At 45.5% G+C, this 19300-nt stretch overlaps 1 protein-coding gene across 6 annotated transcripts in view; it reads left to right on the top strand.

Moving 5' to 3' along the window:
• SUSD6 (sushi domain containing 6) overlaps positions 1-19300 on the top strand; it is a 92929-nt gene that overhangs the window by 67500 nt on the left and 6129 nt on the right. For all 6 annotated transcript variants that reach the window (XM_075754239.1, XM_075754244.1, XM_075754241.1 and 3 more), the window contains 3 exons: positions 12740-12937; positions 15859-15997; positions 17194-17615. In XM_075754239.1, coding sequence (XP_075610354.1) covers positions 12740-12937; positions 15859-15997; positions 17194-17615 — 759 coding nt within the window. The remainder of the gene's footprint in view (positions 1-12739; positions 12938-15858; positions 15998-17193; positions 17616-19300) is intronic.

Below are 19300 nucleotides of genomic sequence, written 5' to 3' on the forward strand. Positions count from 1 at the left end.
ATCTTTCCATGCATATGTAAGAAGACAAGGATTCATTCTAAACTCTAAAGTTCTAACTTCAGAGATTCCCGTGGTCCCTTGGAGTTTAGGACCGCCTCTTCAGCAAATTCATGACTGTGCAATGACCTGTGTCAAGCCTCAGAATAAACCATAGCAGAACTGGGGTTAGAAGGTAGGCACGAGCTGGCCTCTTGTGTAAGGGGGAGCCAGGTGTTGTGTAGGTTGGTGGTGACTGCCCGAGTTCCACCTCCCAGTGGAAGGAGAGCAATGGACTCCAATACCTGCTGCTGCTAGTGTTACCAGCCAGGTGACATGTCATCCAGAAATTGAGTGGCCATGCTGAAACCCACAACAGGGATGTATTTTGGGAGACTGCCATAGCAAGAACTTTTAGGGCCTTATTGGAGAAAGGAACCTGATAACCGTACTAGGTTGAAGTTTAGGGAGTGGAAGTGTTTTGTAGTCATATGGAAATACACAAGCAAGTTAAGCCTCCTGAGGCACTGCTAAATTGCAAGCCTCTTGTCACTTGCTAGTGGAGATGAGTTTTTCTCTGCTGTATCCTGCAGGTATGTTTCTGCTATGTCCTCAGGTAGCGTCAATAGAGGGACTGTGTTTATTTTGGTGAGGACTTACAGACCAGTCACCGCAAATCAGTCATCTCTATCCTGTCAAAACCTGTCCAAAATCAGCATGAACATCTGATAGTTATGCTTTTGCCTATAGCGTCTCATTGTTTTAGCTGAAGAGCCAGATGGTTTTCCTGAGACCAGAGCCCATAGTGTTTGTCAGGCTTTTATGCTAAAAAGACAGCTTTGGGATATTACTATATCCAAACTGAAAACCCACCTAGGAACAGTCAAGCAAACAGCAGGGTAACTGTGCAGGTTACTTCTGAATTGAGACTAATTTTTAGTTTTATAGGTTTCTGGAGAGAGGCGAGCAGGGACAAGATGAGAGATCAGAGCTCTGTGAAGAGTGAAGTTGAAGTTTAAAACTAGCACCAGTGATTGAGGACAGTGAGTGTTAATTGAGTTCAAATGCCATGCCAATACCTTTTCTACTAACCTGCCTCTATGCAGTAGGCACTGTAAGTTCCTGCACAGCTGCCTGTTCCTTTTTTGAAAGAATATCAAATTATTTTGAGAGTTCTTTGTTATCTTTTTTAATAATCTCTTCTTTGTTGCAATATAAAGTAAGATTTAGAATTGGATGAGCTGCCAGTGAGAGGAAGAGAGGCCCATGATGAGTGTCAGCTGCCTCTGCCCAGTGTGGTGAATGCTTTTGGACTCTACATTTCTTAATAATCAGACCTTTCAAACTAAGACTCATATGTAACTTTCTTAGGGGGACCCTCTGAATCAAACTTTTGAAGGGGAAAGGAAACCCACCAAACTAGCTGGGTGCTACTTATGATAGTGCGTTTGGGTTTCAAAAGGAGAATCTGGGACCCTGGTGATTATTTACAGTGTTGTTACAGCACTTGCTTAATTTCCTTCTCTAAACATGTGGAAGTAATTACGGAGTGGTTGGAAGAAGGCGCGGGGAGGCCGGAAGCAGCCTTGGAAAACAAAAGCAAATGAAACATGTGCCACTTGGAAAGCTGCACTGTGCCTACGGGAGAGAGCAGGTTTCTGTATGAAACAGAATTTATTCTGGAGCCACTGTACTGTTGGCTACAATTGCAGCCCAGATGCAAATTGTTTATGCTGTCCTGGCAGTATGGGATGCTGTAAAGTACTGGTCAGCTGGTCAGATCCTTACTGGACCTGAGCAAGCTGCATGACCTTCCACATACATCACCACCAGCAATTTTTATTTATGTGTTGGGTGTGTGTGCGTGCACAACAATAAGATTGCTTTATCAGAAGATCTTAAAAGCACTTATGCAGTTGTTCCCAGTTTGTTTCCCACTCCTCGTTAATGTTTCCGGAATTAATTTAGCAATCCTGGCTTTGTTTAAAAGCGCCAGGTTTTTGTCTTATGAATTGGTGTTATCCTGATGTCCAGAATGCCCAGTGCGGATGAGCCCCACTGCAGCCAGCCCTGTGCAAACATAACGCAGAGCCAAGTCTGAAAAACTTGGCAGCGTTAGTCTCAGAGCCTGTCAGGCTGAATCATTTGGGAATGTATCTGAGGGGAGCGTGTTACAGGTGGGCCTATTATGGGGAAAATAATACAGTTGTCATAGCGAGTAGCACTCTTCTAGGGAGGCAAATCTGCTGCTGGAGTACAGTTGTGTTTTGGTTGCTGCTTTCCATCACAGAAATTTTCCTTTCACAGATGTGGTTCTTTTGTTAGCCCTGGATGTTGTGTCTGCCTAGCATACAGCAAAGTCTGTGCTCCTGTTTTGGAGGGGGAAAGGAACTTGAAAGGCATAAAACTCATTTTTCTGCTAAAACTTCAGTGAGAAGAGGGAGTTGTCTAACTGAAGCAAAGCTTTCTTGTAAGGGGCAAACAGAGAAAAGTATGTTTTATATAAAGACAGTCTGTAGCACTCTAGAAGCATCAGTGGCAGCTTCGTATAGCCTAAACATTTTGACTCTTGTAGAATGTAAATAGAATTTTTGTTTTAGAGCAAGCTTTGATGCTAATGGTTCTCTTCTTAGGAGAGAGATAAGCCACTGGGAAAAAAAATCATATTTCTAATAGAAAGACAGACAAGACCCATAATTAATGTTGCACTAGCAGGCTTCCTCCATGGTTGGCTAATCACAGCTGAGTGTTAATAAGCATAGAGTTTTTTAAATACTGTTGTAACATGTTAATTAAGATAATTCTGCTCCATGTGTCTCTTGAGTTACCAGATGGTGACTGCATTGGTGGAAGGCTGCAATTAGAGGCTTTTCTTTATTCCTTTTTCTTCCCCTGCCCCCCCCCCCCAAAAAAAAAAGAAAAGAAAAAGGCAGCTTTGGTGTGGATGGGATGGCTGTGTGAGGGGTGCCTGTTACTGTACACAGTGTAAGTGCTTGTGTCTAACTATATAAATGCACAGCTATATGATTATATATACAAATCTCTTTGCTTTGGTTTCTTCTCATTTACCCACATTATGACATGAAGAAAAATAAGCCTCCTCTTCAGAGTATGTCCTTGCTAGGGAAACTGTAATTTCCCTGTGAAGGCTTCAGCCCTGCTCGGTTTGCTCTTCTGTCATTGCCTTCAGAGTAAGCAGCATCTGGAGCCAGTAAAGACAGAGGGCTTATTTTTCAGTGGACTTTGGCCTCTGCTTAATACACAGAGCCCAAAAGAGGGTTATGTTTTGCAGTGTGTTTTTAGGAAGGCTTAAAATATTTTAGGGGCAGGGTCGGTGAGAAGTGTGTGCACTCACAATGGAGGCCTTTTATTGACTTCTGCCTCCTGTAAGTAAAATATAAAGAGGTTCTTTAGCCTCAGCTGTTGTGACTGGGCTCCGGCAGCAGCTGCCGTCTCGGGTTTGTCCCTCTGGGAAATGACCCATCTGCTCATGTGCTAGAGAAAGCCAGAGTGCTGAAAAGGAGATGGTTCAAAATCTGTTCGCCTGGTTCCAGGCCCCATTTCCACCCCAGAAATTACAGACCAGTGGAAAACTTGGGCATCTGGTAATCTTTTTATGGTGTGAATGCTGTCTCCAGCTAGAAACACACTGAGTTCTCAACTGTTTCCAGCTGGCAGAGGATAGCTTCACTTTGGGTCCCTTTTCAGATGTTGTATCTGCAGCTACTATATTTATATAGATAAAACACGCAGGTTGGCACACTTGTGGGTAACAAGCAAAAAAACCCCACTAACACCTCTGTCTTCCTGAAAGGGGAGCAGAGCATACTTCACCTCCAATGGAAGGGACCCACCTGTCCTCTAGGGAGATGGCTTTTGAATGACTGCAGGAGACATTTGTGTTGGAATTTAATTATGTGGGCTAAAAAAGGTCCTCAAGATGCTGGATGTCAGGTAGAATCTCAAATATGATTCCCAGAGCAGGTCACTGCTGTACTTCTCAGAGCCACACTGCCAAGAGAAACCCCCATCTAAAGCATGTGGCTCTTGGTGTTCAGCACAGACCTGCAGTGACATTTATCCATGGAATACTTGATGAGCCATTTTCTAGCCAAATATTGGTATTAATCCAAACACTCGGACTGGGGAGGACAATGCAGGAGCAGAGGGTGCATAGTGGGAAGCTGCTGTGCTGAAAGCTTTTGAGTGCATCCAGGCAAATGTCACTGGTTGGAAACCTGAAGATATTTAACACTCAGAAATGGAGCTGATACTCTCACTAGCTGGGGCATGTGGGTGGAGGTGACTGCTTTTGTATCTACCACTAAAGCCACTCAATGGGAAGGAAGGCATGGATGGGGAAGAGGCAGTACTGTTGATCAAAACCTATCTAGGTGCTTTTTCTCTGCAGACCAGCTGCCTAGGAAATGGTTTTTGCTTTGGTAAAAGATGGTGTTTAGTTGACATAGCTAGTCTAAAAAGGGTATGAAATGATACAGACTTGTTTCTTACTAAAACCAAATTGCTGCCAAGGGAGGGCCTTCCAAAAGTGGGTTCTGCTGTTTATAGGCTGGTTTGTGTTCACAAGGGAAGAGACCAAAACCAAGGATGCTGCCTGTCTGGATTTCACACTGAAAGCAAAGCTGGCTGGTCTTCTGTCCCCTTCATCTTCCTCTCTGCAGAAGACTCCTGGAGTCAAACACCAATCCTGCCTCAGGCAGAAGGAAATATTATATGTGACTGAAGGCCCTGGTTTAAAAGGAAAAAATCCTGACCCAAAGAGGAGCTTGTGGAATTTTTTTTGTTCTCCAGTCATGGTGACGCTGTAGCCGTGCTGGTCTTCCCCTACTCCGCCAGAGCACAACACAGCAGGAGGCTTGGGTTAGAGGGGCCGGATAGGTAGCTATATGCTTTTTGAGTCAAATGGGTGTGCGTGTATATATGTGTATCTCTATATTTTTTTTTTCCTCCTTGAGGCAGCAAAGTACCTGCAGCCCAGACTCTTCAGGGCATAAGGGGTGAAGTCCTCATGAGAAAAGCAGCTAACTTGGGCAGTGAATTTCCTGTCTGCTAGTTGGGAAGGGTTTATAAAATAAGTGCTTGCTGTTGAAAATGGTGTGTATGCCAGTTGTATGCATGCCTTCGGTTTTGGTGCTGCTTTTCTAGGTTTTTTTTCACTCAGTAGGCATGTAGTGGAGTTTCAGTTCATCATATGCTATGCAGGGATCTGTCCTACCATAGCAAATGTGGGAGAGTTTGAGACAACCACTTCTCTAGGAGGAAAAGCTAAGTTTAAAAACAAACAAAAAAATTACTTGCATGAAAACTTGGACTGTGTTCTGTTAGGTGTAAGCTGAGGCACTGTAGCCTGTCTGCAGACACTGGGAGGCTGATGTGTTGGCTTAGCTGCTTCTTGAACAACAACAAAGTGAGCTTGGCAACTCGGGCTGGTTTCCCTACTGCTGTGGCTGAGGACAGTAGTGACACTATTATCTGGTTGGGTCAATTCATGTTTCTCTGAGTACCGGTGACAGAGGTTGGGTGTATATCCAATAAATAGAAGAGATCCAAGAACTGGGCTAAGGGAGGGGTAAATTGTTTCCTTATTGGCTTACTAAACAAGCAGGAGATTAGTGGAGAGGTCGGGTAGTGCCCTGCTGGCAAGAATTGAAACTCTGCAGAGAGAAAACAATGTCTCTTCTCCTATTAGTAAATACAGCCCGAGCTCTTGCTAGCAAATTCATTCAGTTGCTTCCTAAGGCGAAACTAATGTTCAGTGTCACTTCTGAGTGGGATCCATGGGCGGCACTCTGCTACAGTTGCCAGAACCTGTAGAAACCAAAGTGAGCATTATTGCTGATCTCTGACTTGCATGTAGAGCACTGTCTAGCTGGCTATGTCAGGCTGTTACATTTTATTATTTTTTATTTTTTTATTGTGAAGAAGCATTGAATAAAAAAGATGAAGCCCTGTGTATGAATTTACAAACAAATAGCAACTCGGAAAAAAACCCACACTATTGCTACAGGCTTGTCCAGGGCACTAACTGGAGAGAAATGGTGAACCTGGCTCTGTTGTTTTCAGTATGGTGTTAATTAAACCCAAACCTCAGGTCCGAGATGCTGAAAATGCAGAGCCTCTGCAGAAGGATTCAGATGCAGCTGGTGTTTCGGACCACCCATTTAGCTGTGGCAGGACCCAGGTTGAAGAGGGGAGTAGAGAGGGATGATTACTCTCAAGGGTGCCTTAGAGTTTGGGGCTTTTTGAAGGTCCTTGCCAGAAGTTAGTAATAGCCTTTGCAGTTCCCTTCGTTGTACTGAAGTGACGCACAGATATGAATTACCCAAATTGAAAATCAGAGGCCTCCATAGCAGAAACAAATAACTGGAAGATGGGGTTTATTTTGGATGCTTTTCTGGATGTGCTGTTTATACAGCTAGTGGCAAGTCCTGGCTGAGGGAATAAAGGTGGTGGTGATCAGGCAAAGGCAGTGACTGTGACCAGGAAGGAACCTTCTTGTGTGACAGGAGATGTGAAAAGAGACAAAAAAGACATACTTGAAGGCAAGACACTTTTTTAAACTGCTCCACAAAAATCCTACTGTAGGGGGAGTCAGGGTAGCACAAGAAAGTTAGGATGAGGCTTCAGAGGGACGGCATGAAGGAAATATTATGGCCTCTAGTATTGGGGCAGTTTAACTAGGTGCTTATGTGTTCTGCTTTACAAAGATGTTTGCTCACCAGGCAGGACATGCTGGGGTGAGACAATCATGACAGGTTTAACCAGACTGGCCAGGGAAATGTTCATCTTGTTAGATCAGGAGGGTGGGTTTTGTTTGTAGGATGTTTTTCCTCTGTCAATCTTGATAATACTGGTTAAATTGAGTAAACCTTGTAGATGAGGAAAGACAAGTACTGAGCTGAAGATCTTCCATTTCCAGCCTTCACATCCCACAAAAGTTGCAGTATGGCTGAAAGGCCAGGAGGTGTTAACATAGCCGAACAGGGCATGTGTTCAGGGCATCCAGCAGAGCAGTCTAGCTTCCAAAACTCTTCAGAACTAACACAATATTCCTCTGATGCTGCTCTGAGGATGGTCAAACATGCTAGAGAACTTGTGTAGTCAGTGAGGAATTTACCTGAGGCTCCGTCCAGCTTCCTCTTGAAGTTGCTGGGATTTGGACCTGACTCATATAAACAGCAGCAGATTTAATTTGTCAAAACTGTTCCTGTCCTAGCTTTAGTGACCTTGTTCAATATAAGCCATCCCTTTGCTAAGCAATGTTATATCCATCTCCCCACTCACATAAGGTGAGCAATGCAATGGTTTGTTGTCCCTCAGTTACAAACCTACAGTTATGCACTCTAGCAGATGATGATTAGTAGTTGTCTTGTTCTGTTTGGTTTTGTTTTTTATTTTTTCTTGTAAGAATGAATTCAGTTAAGGAGGATTTGGTTCATCTCTGTGTGGTCAGACTGCCCAGCAAAAGACGTGAGTGACTGAAATACAGCTCAGGCGCTTGGTGCAGAAAAAAGGGTGCAAGACTTCTGCTAGGATCTGGGATTCTTACGAGTTGAAAAACGAAATGCCCAGTGCCAAGCAAACAAGACTGTAGAGAGGGGCCTTTCAGTCACCTCTTGTACAGTGGCGTGCCTATGCAAAGGAGGTCAGTACTGGGGAGCTTTTATAATTCTGTGGCAATTATCCAGTCAGATTGAAGTATGTTTTAATCTTATGTTGTATGTGTAAGCGGAGTGTATTGTACTTGATCCTTGCCACAACAGGCTCATCCTGCTTGGGCTTTGGAAATCTTCTGCTTATCTGTGAATTTCACTCAGAGGTCAAGGCTCAACTGTGTGTCTCCTGTGGTTTATGTTCTGAGTATGTAAAACCCTCACTTTTATGTCAGCACACAAAATACTGCACACTTCCATCTGTGGTATTATCTGTGACCATGGCTGGTTTTCTGTTGTTTTTACATTATGTTAGAAATGCTTTGTACCTCTGCATCAAGTCAGCATTCAGGACCACGGCTCAGCTTCAGCTCAGCCAAGACGTGGTAGATCCATTTTACCCTTTGGTGATAAGGTTAATCAGTTTGGCCAACTGGCATCTCTTATTGTCTTCAAAAAAAGCCATGTTCCAACCCGTCACAGCTGTCTGAATTTGGTAGAAGGGAAAGCAAGTGAAGCTTGCTGCTACTTTTAGCAGAGCCATGGGAAAGGGAGCAGGTGAAGGTACAATGTGATGACAGTGTGGCTGCAAGAAAAAAGGTTTCTTAGTATTGTGCTGCTTATTGTCAAGTTGCTCACAGCTATTCAAAGAACATATGAGCAGTTAACCCTCTTTGAAGCAGGACAGTATTTTCTCATGTAACCTAGACACAAAAACCCACGGCGCTTGCAGGTGAGTTGATGGGAAACAGAGTGGAGGTCCATACTGGCTTAATATTTTTTAATTTGAGTATTAGAAAAAATTGTCTATATATGAAATACCTAGTATTTTGGAATGGCATTTGTGGAAACTCCAGTGCATAACTTTATTTCTGCCCATCAATCTGGAAATGACAATTTCTTTACCTCTGAACAGAGTTCAGGGATGTTCAAAGTGTTTGGACTTCTCATCAGTGGTTATCTCCTTCCTGTTTTCCAGCAGCCTGTGCTGGCAGAGAACCAGCTCTCTCAGGAGACGTCATAAACTTCAGTAGAAACAGGGTCTTTGGGAATAGAGCTCTGCCCCCTTCGCACACAGCGCGGCTATGTTCAAACCCACTGTTTCTGTATGTCTTCAATGGTTGATGAATCAAGATCCTGGGAATAGCTTTGCAAGCCTAAGATGTCAGTAACCCCCTAGGAAGTTGATAACTTCTGTAACTTGGCTGCTCTTCTCTTCCCTGCCTCGCGTCGACATTTGTTTTAGGATGTATCGTAAGCTCTGGGATACTTCCAAGAACATGTGTTTCAGGGAGGGAGTTGATGAAACTTCTGCGTGTTTCCTTGTATTTCAAATATAACCCAGTGCCGTTGTGAGTCTAGGCTGATGCTGTTGGGAAGGGGGTCGATGGTTACAATATATGTACTTCAAGTGTCCCACAAATGTAAAGGAATTTTTTGTAACCTTTTGGGAAGCTCCAGTGTGTCTGCTACCTGCCACTGCCTCTGAACCTTGCAAGGAGTAAATGTAGAGGTCACGGTTTTGCTATGTCCCTTGAAATCTGTCCAGCTTTAATTGAGGCTGAAATGCTGAAAACCCCTCCTCCATGGCTTAGTTCATGTGCCTCAAAAAGCACCAGTGTGCCAAAGTAATCTCCGAACAGCAACACTTCAGCCTGGAGCTGGGCCACCCAGCAGCGTGCAAACACCGCTGAGGGTTAAATGCAAGCAGCAAAGCCAGTACCCTTCACCCTTCATGACGCAGGCGTGCTCTGAAGTGCCAATAAACAGTTCGCACAGGCAGCTATTCCCATCCATCTGTACCCTCTGGCTACAAAGCATGGCTGGGGTGGGCTGCTCTGGATGTGCATTCTGGCAGCAGTTGGCAACCAGCCCTTTTCACCCCTGGTGTGTGAGTGCTTTATTCTGTCAGAGGGGGTAAATGGGCTGCTCTGCCTGGTTCTCTATTGCCGTGGGTATACCAGTGCTGCAAATTCAGGGTGTAAGCTTTGCTCCTGTTCTGAGAGATAAGGGGTTGTGCAGAATCAGACTCTACCATTTGTTCTGTTAGTCCCCGTTTAGAGCAGACATATGGAGGCAATTGAAGAAACCAGTTATGGAGCATGTGAAAGCTGTGTGGACTGAAAACTTAGGAACAGGTTGCTGTGGTGGAAAGCTGCATTGTCTGTCCCAAGCTTTCTGGGTGCCTGTGTTAGGCTGGGCTGGGCCCTGATTTGCAGATGTGCTGAGCTCTCAGAGATGCCAGGGAAAGGGAGTTGGTCCAGCAGGGAGCAGAGGTATTTGGCTTCCTCAGGTTTTTTTGTCAGGCACCACCAGTCCATTACTTACCCACCCAAATGTCGCCTGGGCCACCTCCAGCAATCTTCAAAATCATCAGCACTGTCTAATAGCCCTCTCCAAAGCTGCAGGCCCCAAGACGCTCGGTTCCCATGAGGCCGCCTTGCAAAGGACAGTTCAGGTGGTCTTCCAGGGAAGCTGGGGTTGCCCAGAGATGCTCAGTCATGTTGAGGGTGGAGGGTGTTCATGTTCTGGCTGCCTGATCCAGATCCCTTTTTATTTATTTCTCTAGCACGTAAACAGTGTTATTTGTCACACTGAAGGTGACATTTCAAAGTACTTGTGATGCTCTTGGATGCTGTGATGACAAATGACCTAAGGGGGTGGGGCAGAGGGGACATGATTAATTCTGCAATCTCTTCCCTGTGTGAAGAGGACAAGTCAGGGACAACTGACTGAACACGCTTATTGGCTGCTTCTCTCCTGTTGTGCCAAGTGGCCTGTGGAGGTGGGGAGGAGCCCAATCTGCAGTTGTGTAGCTGTGCATCTCCTCTTGAAGCCCTTGCGGAAGAAGGCCAAGTCAGGGTTTTGTAGGTAACTGATGTGATACTTCCAAGCCTTTGAGAGCACTACTGCAATGTAAATGAGCGTTTGTTTCCTGTTAGCTGGCTGATTTTTGTACATAACTCAGAAACCTTATCAGTGTAGGTGGCACTTTACAACAGAAGGGGAATTGAACAGCGAGCCTGCCTCCTGGTGCAGTGGCCACGCATGAGTATGGCTCAGGAGAAGGGGGAACAGAGGGAACAAACTGTTTGCTGCAACCAGTTAGCAGAGAGATGCTATGGGTGGCTCCCAAGCAATTCCAGGTGCCTCCTGTGGCATAGAAGGGAAGTTGTCCCTTCTACTCCGCGTTTCAGCAGCTGCTGTTGCAACAGGAGGTTTTTCCCCACAGTGCTGTACTCAGTACCATTGCCTAAAGAGGTACCTGTTAAACTGCTGAGAATATTTCTGGTGCTCAAACAGGTCCCCACAATTTAGCAAGAAACACCTCTCTCTTGGGCTGCAGATGGAGCCAGGCATTTGTCTGTATGCTTGAATGTGAAATGTGCCATGAGCCTGTCGCTTCAGCTGATCCTAAGTGTTAGACAGGCTTAAAGTGAAAGCAGGTTTTAGCCTCATGAAGCAAAGGATTAAAATGTTGGATACAAAATGGGAAATTATTGCAGAAAAGAAAAATAAAGGAACACAGAAGGGGCAACAGCTAATGCTCGTGAAGCACAGGATAGTGGGTTCTCTGAAGCTTATTTAGGAATAAATCTCCTCAAGAACAAAGTCTTCTTGAAAGGCTGCTGCTCAGACCCCTGTTAACCTTTTCTCTCAAGAAGTAAATTGAATTGCAGTTTTAAAGCTGACAGAACTCATACCAGAGGGTTTTTGGCTTCACTCAGCACTTCATCTTGGGGTTTACTGGCATTCACAAGGCACTACCTATGATGCATTCACACATGTGATTAGGTTCAAGGGTCGCTTGCATTGCAGCAACGTAGCAATTTTTTCCACAGTGGAATGAATCTCTGTAGCTTTTCTTTTGCTTTTTAAATCTTGTCCAAAATCCAGATACTTGAACTTTGCCCAGCTGTTTCTGGCTGTTTGTCCCACAGTAAGTGGGACACTTAGAGGCAGAACCTGGGGACACATGCTCCAGGGTTTAGGGGTAGGCTTGGATCACCATGCTGTGATGGAATAGGGTGGGTCGGATGGTTGGTTTTCCATGCCCTAAAATATCTCGAGAGGGATCTTTGATGGATTTTCTTTTTGTGAAGTTTGGGAAGCTGATGTGGATTTAAAAGGGAAAAAATCTGGATTTCTCCCTCTTTCAGCCAGGCAGATAATGTGGTGTCAGCAGCGAGTGGTGAGGCTGTTCTGCAGGGTCACAGTGACCTGCCAGAGGAGAGGAAATTCTAAGCAATACATATATCCTGTTTTCAGTGCAATTTTCTCATTTGTGGTTTGTTACTTTTATTTGAATGGCTATTGAAAATTCTACAAGAAAACTTCTGGCATGTGCTGTGCCTGTACGCATTAGTCAGGACAGGGGGAGATGCAAGGAGAAACATAAAGTGCGTTCAGTGCTCCAGACTTCACAGAGGTAAACAGAGGGCTTTTTAGAAATATCTTTGTAATGTAATTAATTCCTTTTTAAAAATAGGCTAGAATATTTGGTCCTACTGAAGCAAAGCTCCATTCCCCATACTGTTGATGATATATCTGTATAAAATAGCTAAAATCGGTGTGCTCTCACAGGCTTCCAGGGTGCCTTATGGGGCAGCTCTGTACCTTGACACTGTACCCACAGTACAGTGGGGTGTTTGCATTCTTCACTCATTCAGGAGGTCTCATGCTTTTTCCATACCAGGCTAATAGCAAAGCCTGGCTGTTAGGTTCCCCCCAGTCTCCAGTGAAACAGCTGTGGGGAAAAGATAGCACCAAGGATTTTCTGGGCGCCTCTCACGTGGAATCTCAGTTGTGACAAACTTAGATGTCACTGTTCAAAAATATCACCAGTTTAATGCCTGCCAACTAGATTGTACCACTGGGATAACAAGCAGTATTTAGCAATCACAGAAGACATATCGGAGGTGAAACTGAGCAGTGTTCTCTGCCATTGTGTAAGAGTTTTTCTTCTCGGTTTTGGTAGTTTCTTAATTCAGTGGGTGTTTGTAGGTGGAAGTCTGCCTACATGCTGTATCTGTTATGCAACAGATGTCATCCTCCGAGATATCCTCCATGATGTTTTCTCTCTTTTCCAGATTGTCCCCAGCCACCACAGCCTGAGAATGGAGGCTATAAATGCCACCCTAGCCCCTGCAACAACCCTCTGACTTCAGGCAGTGTCATAGAGTATCTGTGTGTTGAAGGCTACATGCTGAAAGGAGACTATAAATACCTGACCTGCAAGAATGGAGAGTGGAACCCGGCCATGGAAGTCAGCTGCAGGCTCAGCCCGGGTGAGTGCTCCCTGACTCCAGTGGGAGAGTCAGAATTTCCCTTGATGCTGAGGAGGTCTATACAGCTGCCTCTCATTGCTCCAGCAATTTCATAAAAGCGGCTCACAATCACAGTTCTTTATTAAAAACATCTCTTCCATACTAGCCCATCAGATGCAAGCTCAGAGTCCCTCATGAAAGGAGTATAAAGGAGGGAACTTGTTACTTATGTGGAGCCTCTTGTTTTGACAGGTGTCACCCCAGAAATGGGGGAGGCCCTAACTGAAGCATTTTCCATGCTGTCTGGTTTTGCTCCTGATGGGTTTGACAGTACACCTCCCTCAGTGGTGTACCTGCTTGTGCACGTGTGTGTGTGAGTATGTAGAGCTGATCTTCCTTGCAAACAGGTCAACTAACTGTTGGCCTCCTGTGGCAAAGAGCTGCTTCTCACTGCTCTGGCAGGAAAGGACATTGCTGACAAATGATTTCTGCTTCTCTCCCAGTGGAAGTGGACAGCTTTTGTTTTGTGGGTCTCTCCCAGCTGAACAGGAATTCCACCATCAAAGCAGGAAAGTAAAAAGGTTTGCAGGAAAATGTTCATCATACAGCTCTTAGTTTGCCTACGGCTCTTCTGGTTTTAAAAGCATACCTATTAGATAAAGGGAGAACTCCCTCCCCTCTTCAAGTTTGGCTTGTTGATAGTCTTACTGCTCAGTCATCCTGAGTCAGCAAGATGTACACTCTGGGATTGTCTCATAATGCATAAAGCAAAGCCAGGAAGGAAACAGAAAAGCACCTTCTTCAAGCTCTTTATGGAGCTCACTGCATATCTGTGATGTCTGGAACATCGTGTCCTATCCCGAAGACATGTGTCTCTGTCAGAGCCACTCCAATAGCCCCTTCCTATGATGTATAAGGACGGGAACTGGGAGTTTACCTGGCAGCAACTAGATCCTGAAGAGGCTTTTCAAATTCAGCATAAGCTTTCTTTCCACAGTGGTCCCCTTTCCCCTTGCTCCACCCAGGCTGGAGAACAAAGCAGTGCTATTTCAGGTGGTGTTCTCTGGGGGGCGTTCCTGCATGGCAGCACTTGGTCCTCATCAGGGCTGAAGAGATTGTGTTGTGATGAGCAGCAGTCCCTCAGATTTCTTTAGCATCCTGAAGAATATGTGGCCTTATCAAAAATATGAGGCCTCAAAAGTCAGACTCACTGAAAAAGCCATTACTTTCACAGCACAGGCTTTGAAACAACTGGTCAGGGTCAGAGACAGCTGAGGTTTAACTAGTTGGGTCTCTTTCACAGGACGAAGAGGAGGAAGAGGTGAGAGACTGTTGAGGGAAAGGCAGTAGGTCTTAAAATGATTGGTAATGGGTAAGATCCCACCTGCTCCTTATAGAGTAAATAAAATCCCTAGCAGTTATCAGATTTTTGTGTAGCTCTGAGCCTGTCAGCCCCATAGCCTTTTGACAGTTTATTGTATGAGTTAGTGAGCATCTTCTTGTAATATGAGATGGTGAATGTGCTGGAGTGTACCCTGGGTGGTGAGCAGTTTTACAGCATCGTGTACTGATGCTGATAACAGAGCACCTCTGTATGCCTACCCTCTTCCCTGTCAGTGTACTCAGTGCCCCGAGTAATGTTGAAAATAGAAATTGTTACTCAACCCTATTTGCCATAGGGGAAAAAACCTACTAGACGTTGTTTTTCCCTTGGGAGAGGTCAAGCTACTTCTCAAAAAATTCAGAAAAACAAGTTCAAAACAACTAAACCAAAAGGTTTGACCCCAAGAGAAGATGCAGAAAATGCAGACTGACTTTCTGCCTTATATGCCTGGTTTGGGCGTAGATTTCAGGCTGCAGGCTTAAAACCAGTGGTCCTCCAGCTTTTTTTCTTCTGTTTGCAGGCTCCTCTTCCCCTCATCCCTACCTGCAGGTGTGTTCTGCATCCCCCTGCAATTTGAGACCTGTGTTCCTGAAGAATGTGTTGAATGTAGCAAAAAGGAATTGAGAAATTGCATACCTGGAAATGTCCTGAATGTGAAATAATATTTGCCAATGGGGAAGTGAGGTTTTTCACATCTCTACCAAAGACATAAATTAGGGACAGAGGCAACACATATACAGTTATTTGCTGTGGAGAGGTGCAGCATTATAGACATGATATGCAATGCTCAACAATACCAGCTCCAGACCATTCTCTCTCCACTCCCCATTTATTCCTGTCTTGCAAGGGACCTGTAAAAGCCAAATTAGTTCCCATAGAGTCACATGGCACAGCTGAGGAAGGGTAGGGAGGAGTAATGTGAACAGGGCACATGTATCTAACACTGACAACTCGGCATCCTGAAGCAACATCTGCCTTCCCTCTCTGTTCCCCGGCATATGTTTGTGTGTGAGAGAAACTGAATACTTGCTGCATCTTAAATACGCCCAGCCAGGTGACTTCCCCTTCCTTTGGGAGACTGTTTCATTAGCCAAGAAAACCCGTTATTTGGAACTTTTCCTATTGTTTGGCCTAAAATATCCTGCCTATTGTGCTAGACAATTATTGGCCTTGCTGGTGACATGAGGACATTTTTTAGCTTTTGCTCAACCAGATATATATATATATATATAACATGATCCTTACCACCATCTGTCAGTTCCTGTGGCCTGCTTCTGCTGCTTTTTCTGTTTGTCTTGTGTTTTTTCCAAAGGACCCTTGTATGTGCATGTTTTCTTTTAGGTTCCCTTCACAGCTGATGGAGAGGTGTCAGCTTGAGCTTTGAACTGCCTTCTGTAAGAGATAGCTGGTGTGCCTTGACTGTGTGGGAAACTTGGGGTCCTCACATGTGCATCCAAGTATAACTCCTGAGGGCAGGCATTGTGGATGTTTTTCCTTCCCTATGGCAGTGATTTAAAGGAGTGGATCATTTTACCTTGTACTTCTCTTGGTTTTGTAGAAAAGGACTCTCCTCCGACAATTGGAGTACCCACGCTGTCCATAGTAGCCTCCACAGCAAGCTCCGTTGCCCTCATTCTGCTCTTAGTTGTGCTGTTTGTTTTGCTGCAGCCAAAGCTGAAGTCATTCCATCACAGCAGGTAAGTGTAGCTGGGGTTTGGAGGGGCTCAGAGGCAGCCTGTTTCTTTGCAGCAGAAACCTATTAAGGTACATGGTTGGTTTAGGCCTTCATTTTGGAGCAGCTTATCTCCTCGCTTCTCTGCTCCTGTTTTAATCACCTCAGTGGCATTCTTGCCCAGTGGTCCACCAGCTGCAGTCCCCATTCTAACACGCCATCTGATGATGGGTTTCCTTGTTCTTTTTCCTTGGCCTTGAATGTGAAAAGTTATGATCCCTGCTAGTCTGGCTATAGATCAGTCTTCTGCCTCTTCTAGCCTTGGATAGCTGCTGAAATATGTGTCTGGAGACACATACATCTATCTCCCCTGGTCTGTTTGTGAGATCCTATGGACACAAATTCTAGCAGTACTGCTGATTTAGATACACATGCAAGTCTCCCATCGTTCCCTACTGTGGGAGGAGAACCCTCCTGGCCTGGGTTTATAGATGAGAGGAGGGACTCAGCCATAACACTGCTGCCAGGTGAGGTCAACAAAGTCACTGTGGACTCTCATCTGAGTTGGCTGCTAGAACTCCTTAAATAAGAGCAGAGACATGGCTGTCCAGCAGTGGGGAGGTTGAGAGGTGGGGCCCTGGAGTCGCCCTTTTCTGCAGAAGTCCTGTCAATGGAAAAGAAAAATTAAATCTCAAGACTCTAACTCACGAGCCTAGGTGATTGACACTGTGCCAGTGTAAGAGCTGCCTGCCCCACCCTGCCAGAGGTGATCTTGCCAGCAGCAAAGGCGGCAGAACAGGCAGCGCTGGGTGTTGCAGAATATAGCAGTGTAGCAAGCTGAAATCAGCAGTGGTCAGAGCTCTTTTTTATCTGCGGGCTGTGACAGCAGAGGGCTCTGAGTCGTGATCTCTGTCAGATGTAGCTGTGGAGGCAGGTGAGGTGGGAAGCATTGTAACCTTTTCAGCTCTTGCTGCTAAATCCATCGGGCACTGTGAATTACAGCCCCTGCTCATCTTTATGGCAATTCACAGCACGGGTGCAAGGCCATGCTTGATTAACCCTGTTAAACCACCATTCATGTTTCTGTCTGTTCTCCCCTAAATAAGTCAATGGTGAGCATTAGAGTCCTGCTGTGGGAGGCTACTGGAGTTCTCTGTAACATTTGTATAAAAGTGCTTGACTTGATATTTGTCCCCCCCTCTGTTTCTGTTTTTTTTTGAGGCGAGACCAAGGTGTGTCTGGAGATCAGGTCTCTATCATGGTGGATGGTGTCCAAGTGGCCCTGCCATCCTATGAAGAAGCGGTGTATGGCAGCACAGGGAACTGCATTCCACCCTCGGACTCCCGAGTGCAGATCGTGCTCTCAGAGGGAGCTGGGCAGAACGGAGCCAGAGAGATGCAGCAGCAGGACCAAGGGGCTCGCAATAGCTTTGAAAGAGAAGATGAAGCCCCTGGACGTTCTGGACTGTGTGAAGCCAGTGGCTCTCAGCGCTCTGAAACTGTTCTCGTGCATCAGGCTGCTACCTCTTCCTGGGTAGCTGGCATGACTAGCAGTAGACCTGTACACAAAGAGGTCCAAGATTCAGAAAGCAGTGACATACAGAGCCTTTTATCACTCACTTCCTCCGAGGAATACACAGATGGTATGTGACTTGGGCAAGGAGCACTGAACGAGACCCTTGTAAGAGTGGGTTCTGCAGTTGACTACCTAGGATGAAAATGGCAAGGACTGCCCCAATGTACGTCAGTCACCAGAGGAGTTTTTGAAAGGAGATGTCCCAATCTCCATGGCATGTTTCACATCTTAGACGTGCAAGCAGTATTTAATGCCGCCTTCTGACGTATGTGGCGTGCTCAGACTGGGAGTCTAGGGCAGTCTGGAAAGACTGTTGGGGTACTGTTGCTCACTCTTGTCTTAGCAAAGGATTTGCAAAGAAATGCCAGCCGGCCAGCATCATAGTGCAAGTGCAGTAAAATAGCTCTGTTTGTGGAAAACAAGTTGGTGGGAGTCGAAGGATTTGCTTGGAATACAAACCCTATGTGATGTTTGGGCTGCTTCATTTTTAGACTGTTTTAGTAAGCAGCTTACTGCTGCAGTGCATACAGTGCACAGCCCTGGCATGCGAGAAGCCCTAAAAGGGGTTTACTTGAACTTACTGTACAGGGCAGGGTACTGTCAGTCAGTGTGTCTTGTGTTCTTCTCTTCTGCCCTGAAGGAGTGGCTTTACAATGCTTAGAGCTGATGTGAAGCTGCAGCTTACGATTGCTTCTGCAGAGACTGCTGCATCTTAGGCAAGAAGTATAACCAGCTTGTAGGTAGCTCAGGGCATAACTTCTCCTTTCTGTGGTGTCAAGCCCTACAGCCCTAGGAATGCCATCCAGGACCCTTGCAGTAAACTAGTTAAGAATTTCTGCTACAGGGTGGAAATTGCAACATGTCCTGAGATGGCATTAAACCTCAAGTGCGTAAACAGCAGAAATCCAAAAGTGGAGCTTAACGAAAAAATGTCTACAGTGTAGAAATTAGAGGATGTTGCCTCTGCGCTGTGTCATTTTTATTACTGCCTGAAATATGCATTGCCTCTAAGGCTTGTTGTATGGTAGTAGATTGCGCCTTGCAGCGAGAGACCATAAAGCTTGTGCTTACGGCTCAAGTTGAGGAAGCTGCAGCTACTGGAGGAGGTTGCATTTCTTCAAGTTGGATAAGGGCAGGTGTGATCCTTGTATCTCTGACCATCTCTGTTGCAGTAAAAAAACATGTCTTGGACATTTTGAGGAACTAAAAGATTGATGAGGTCATGGGAAAGCAGGAAACTGTTATTCTTACAGGAAATTATTACCTTCCCCTAAACAGCATTGGTGAGGCTTTACTGGGAATACTGTATCTTGTTGTGGGACCCTCACTTCAAGAGAGTTGTGGAGAAACTGGACAGGCTCTGTTGGAGGCCTGTGAAGATAGCCAGGGTCTGGTGGGGAGTGACTGAGGGAGCTGGGCTCCTTTAATCTGGTGAAGCAGCAGCTAAGGGCCAAGCCAACAATTGACTGCAGTTACAGGGAGTTGAAAAGACTTTGAAGCCAAACTGTTCTCAGCCGGATGATATAACATGGGGCAATGGCCACAAGCTGTAACTTGACAGATTCAGTTTGGGCATTAGCAAAATATTTTGCACTAGGAGGGTAGTGCAGGACCAGACAGGCACCCAGAGAGGTGATGGAGTCTCCGTCCTTGGAGATTTTCAACGCTGGAGCTGGCGATGGTCCCACTCGCAGGGGAGGTTGGAGCAGAGCCCTCCAGAGTCTCTTCTGCTGTGTTATGATGACAGGAGGA

The sequence above is a fragment of the Balearica regulorum genome, chromosome 5 (assembly GCF_011004875.1).
Source record: "Balearica regulorum gibbericeps isolate bBalReg1 chromosome 5, bBalReg1.pri, whole genome shotgun sequence".
NCBI lineage: Eukaryota > Metazoa > Chordata > Aves > Gruiformes > Gruidae > Balearica > Balearica regulorum.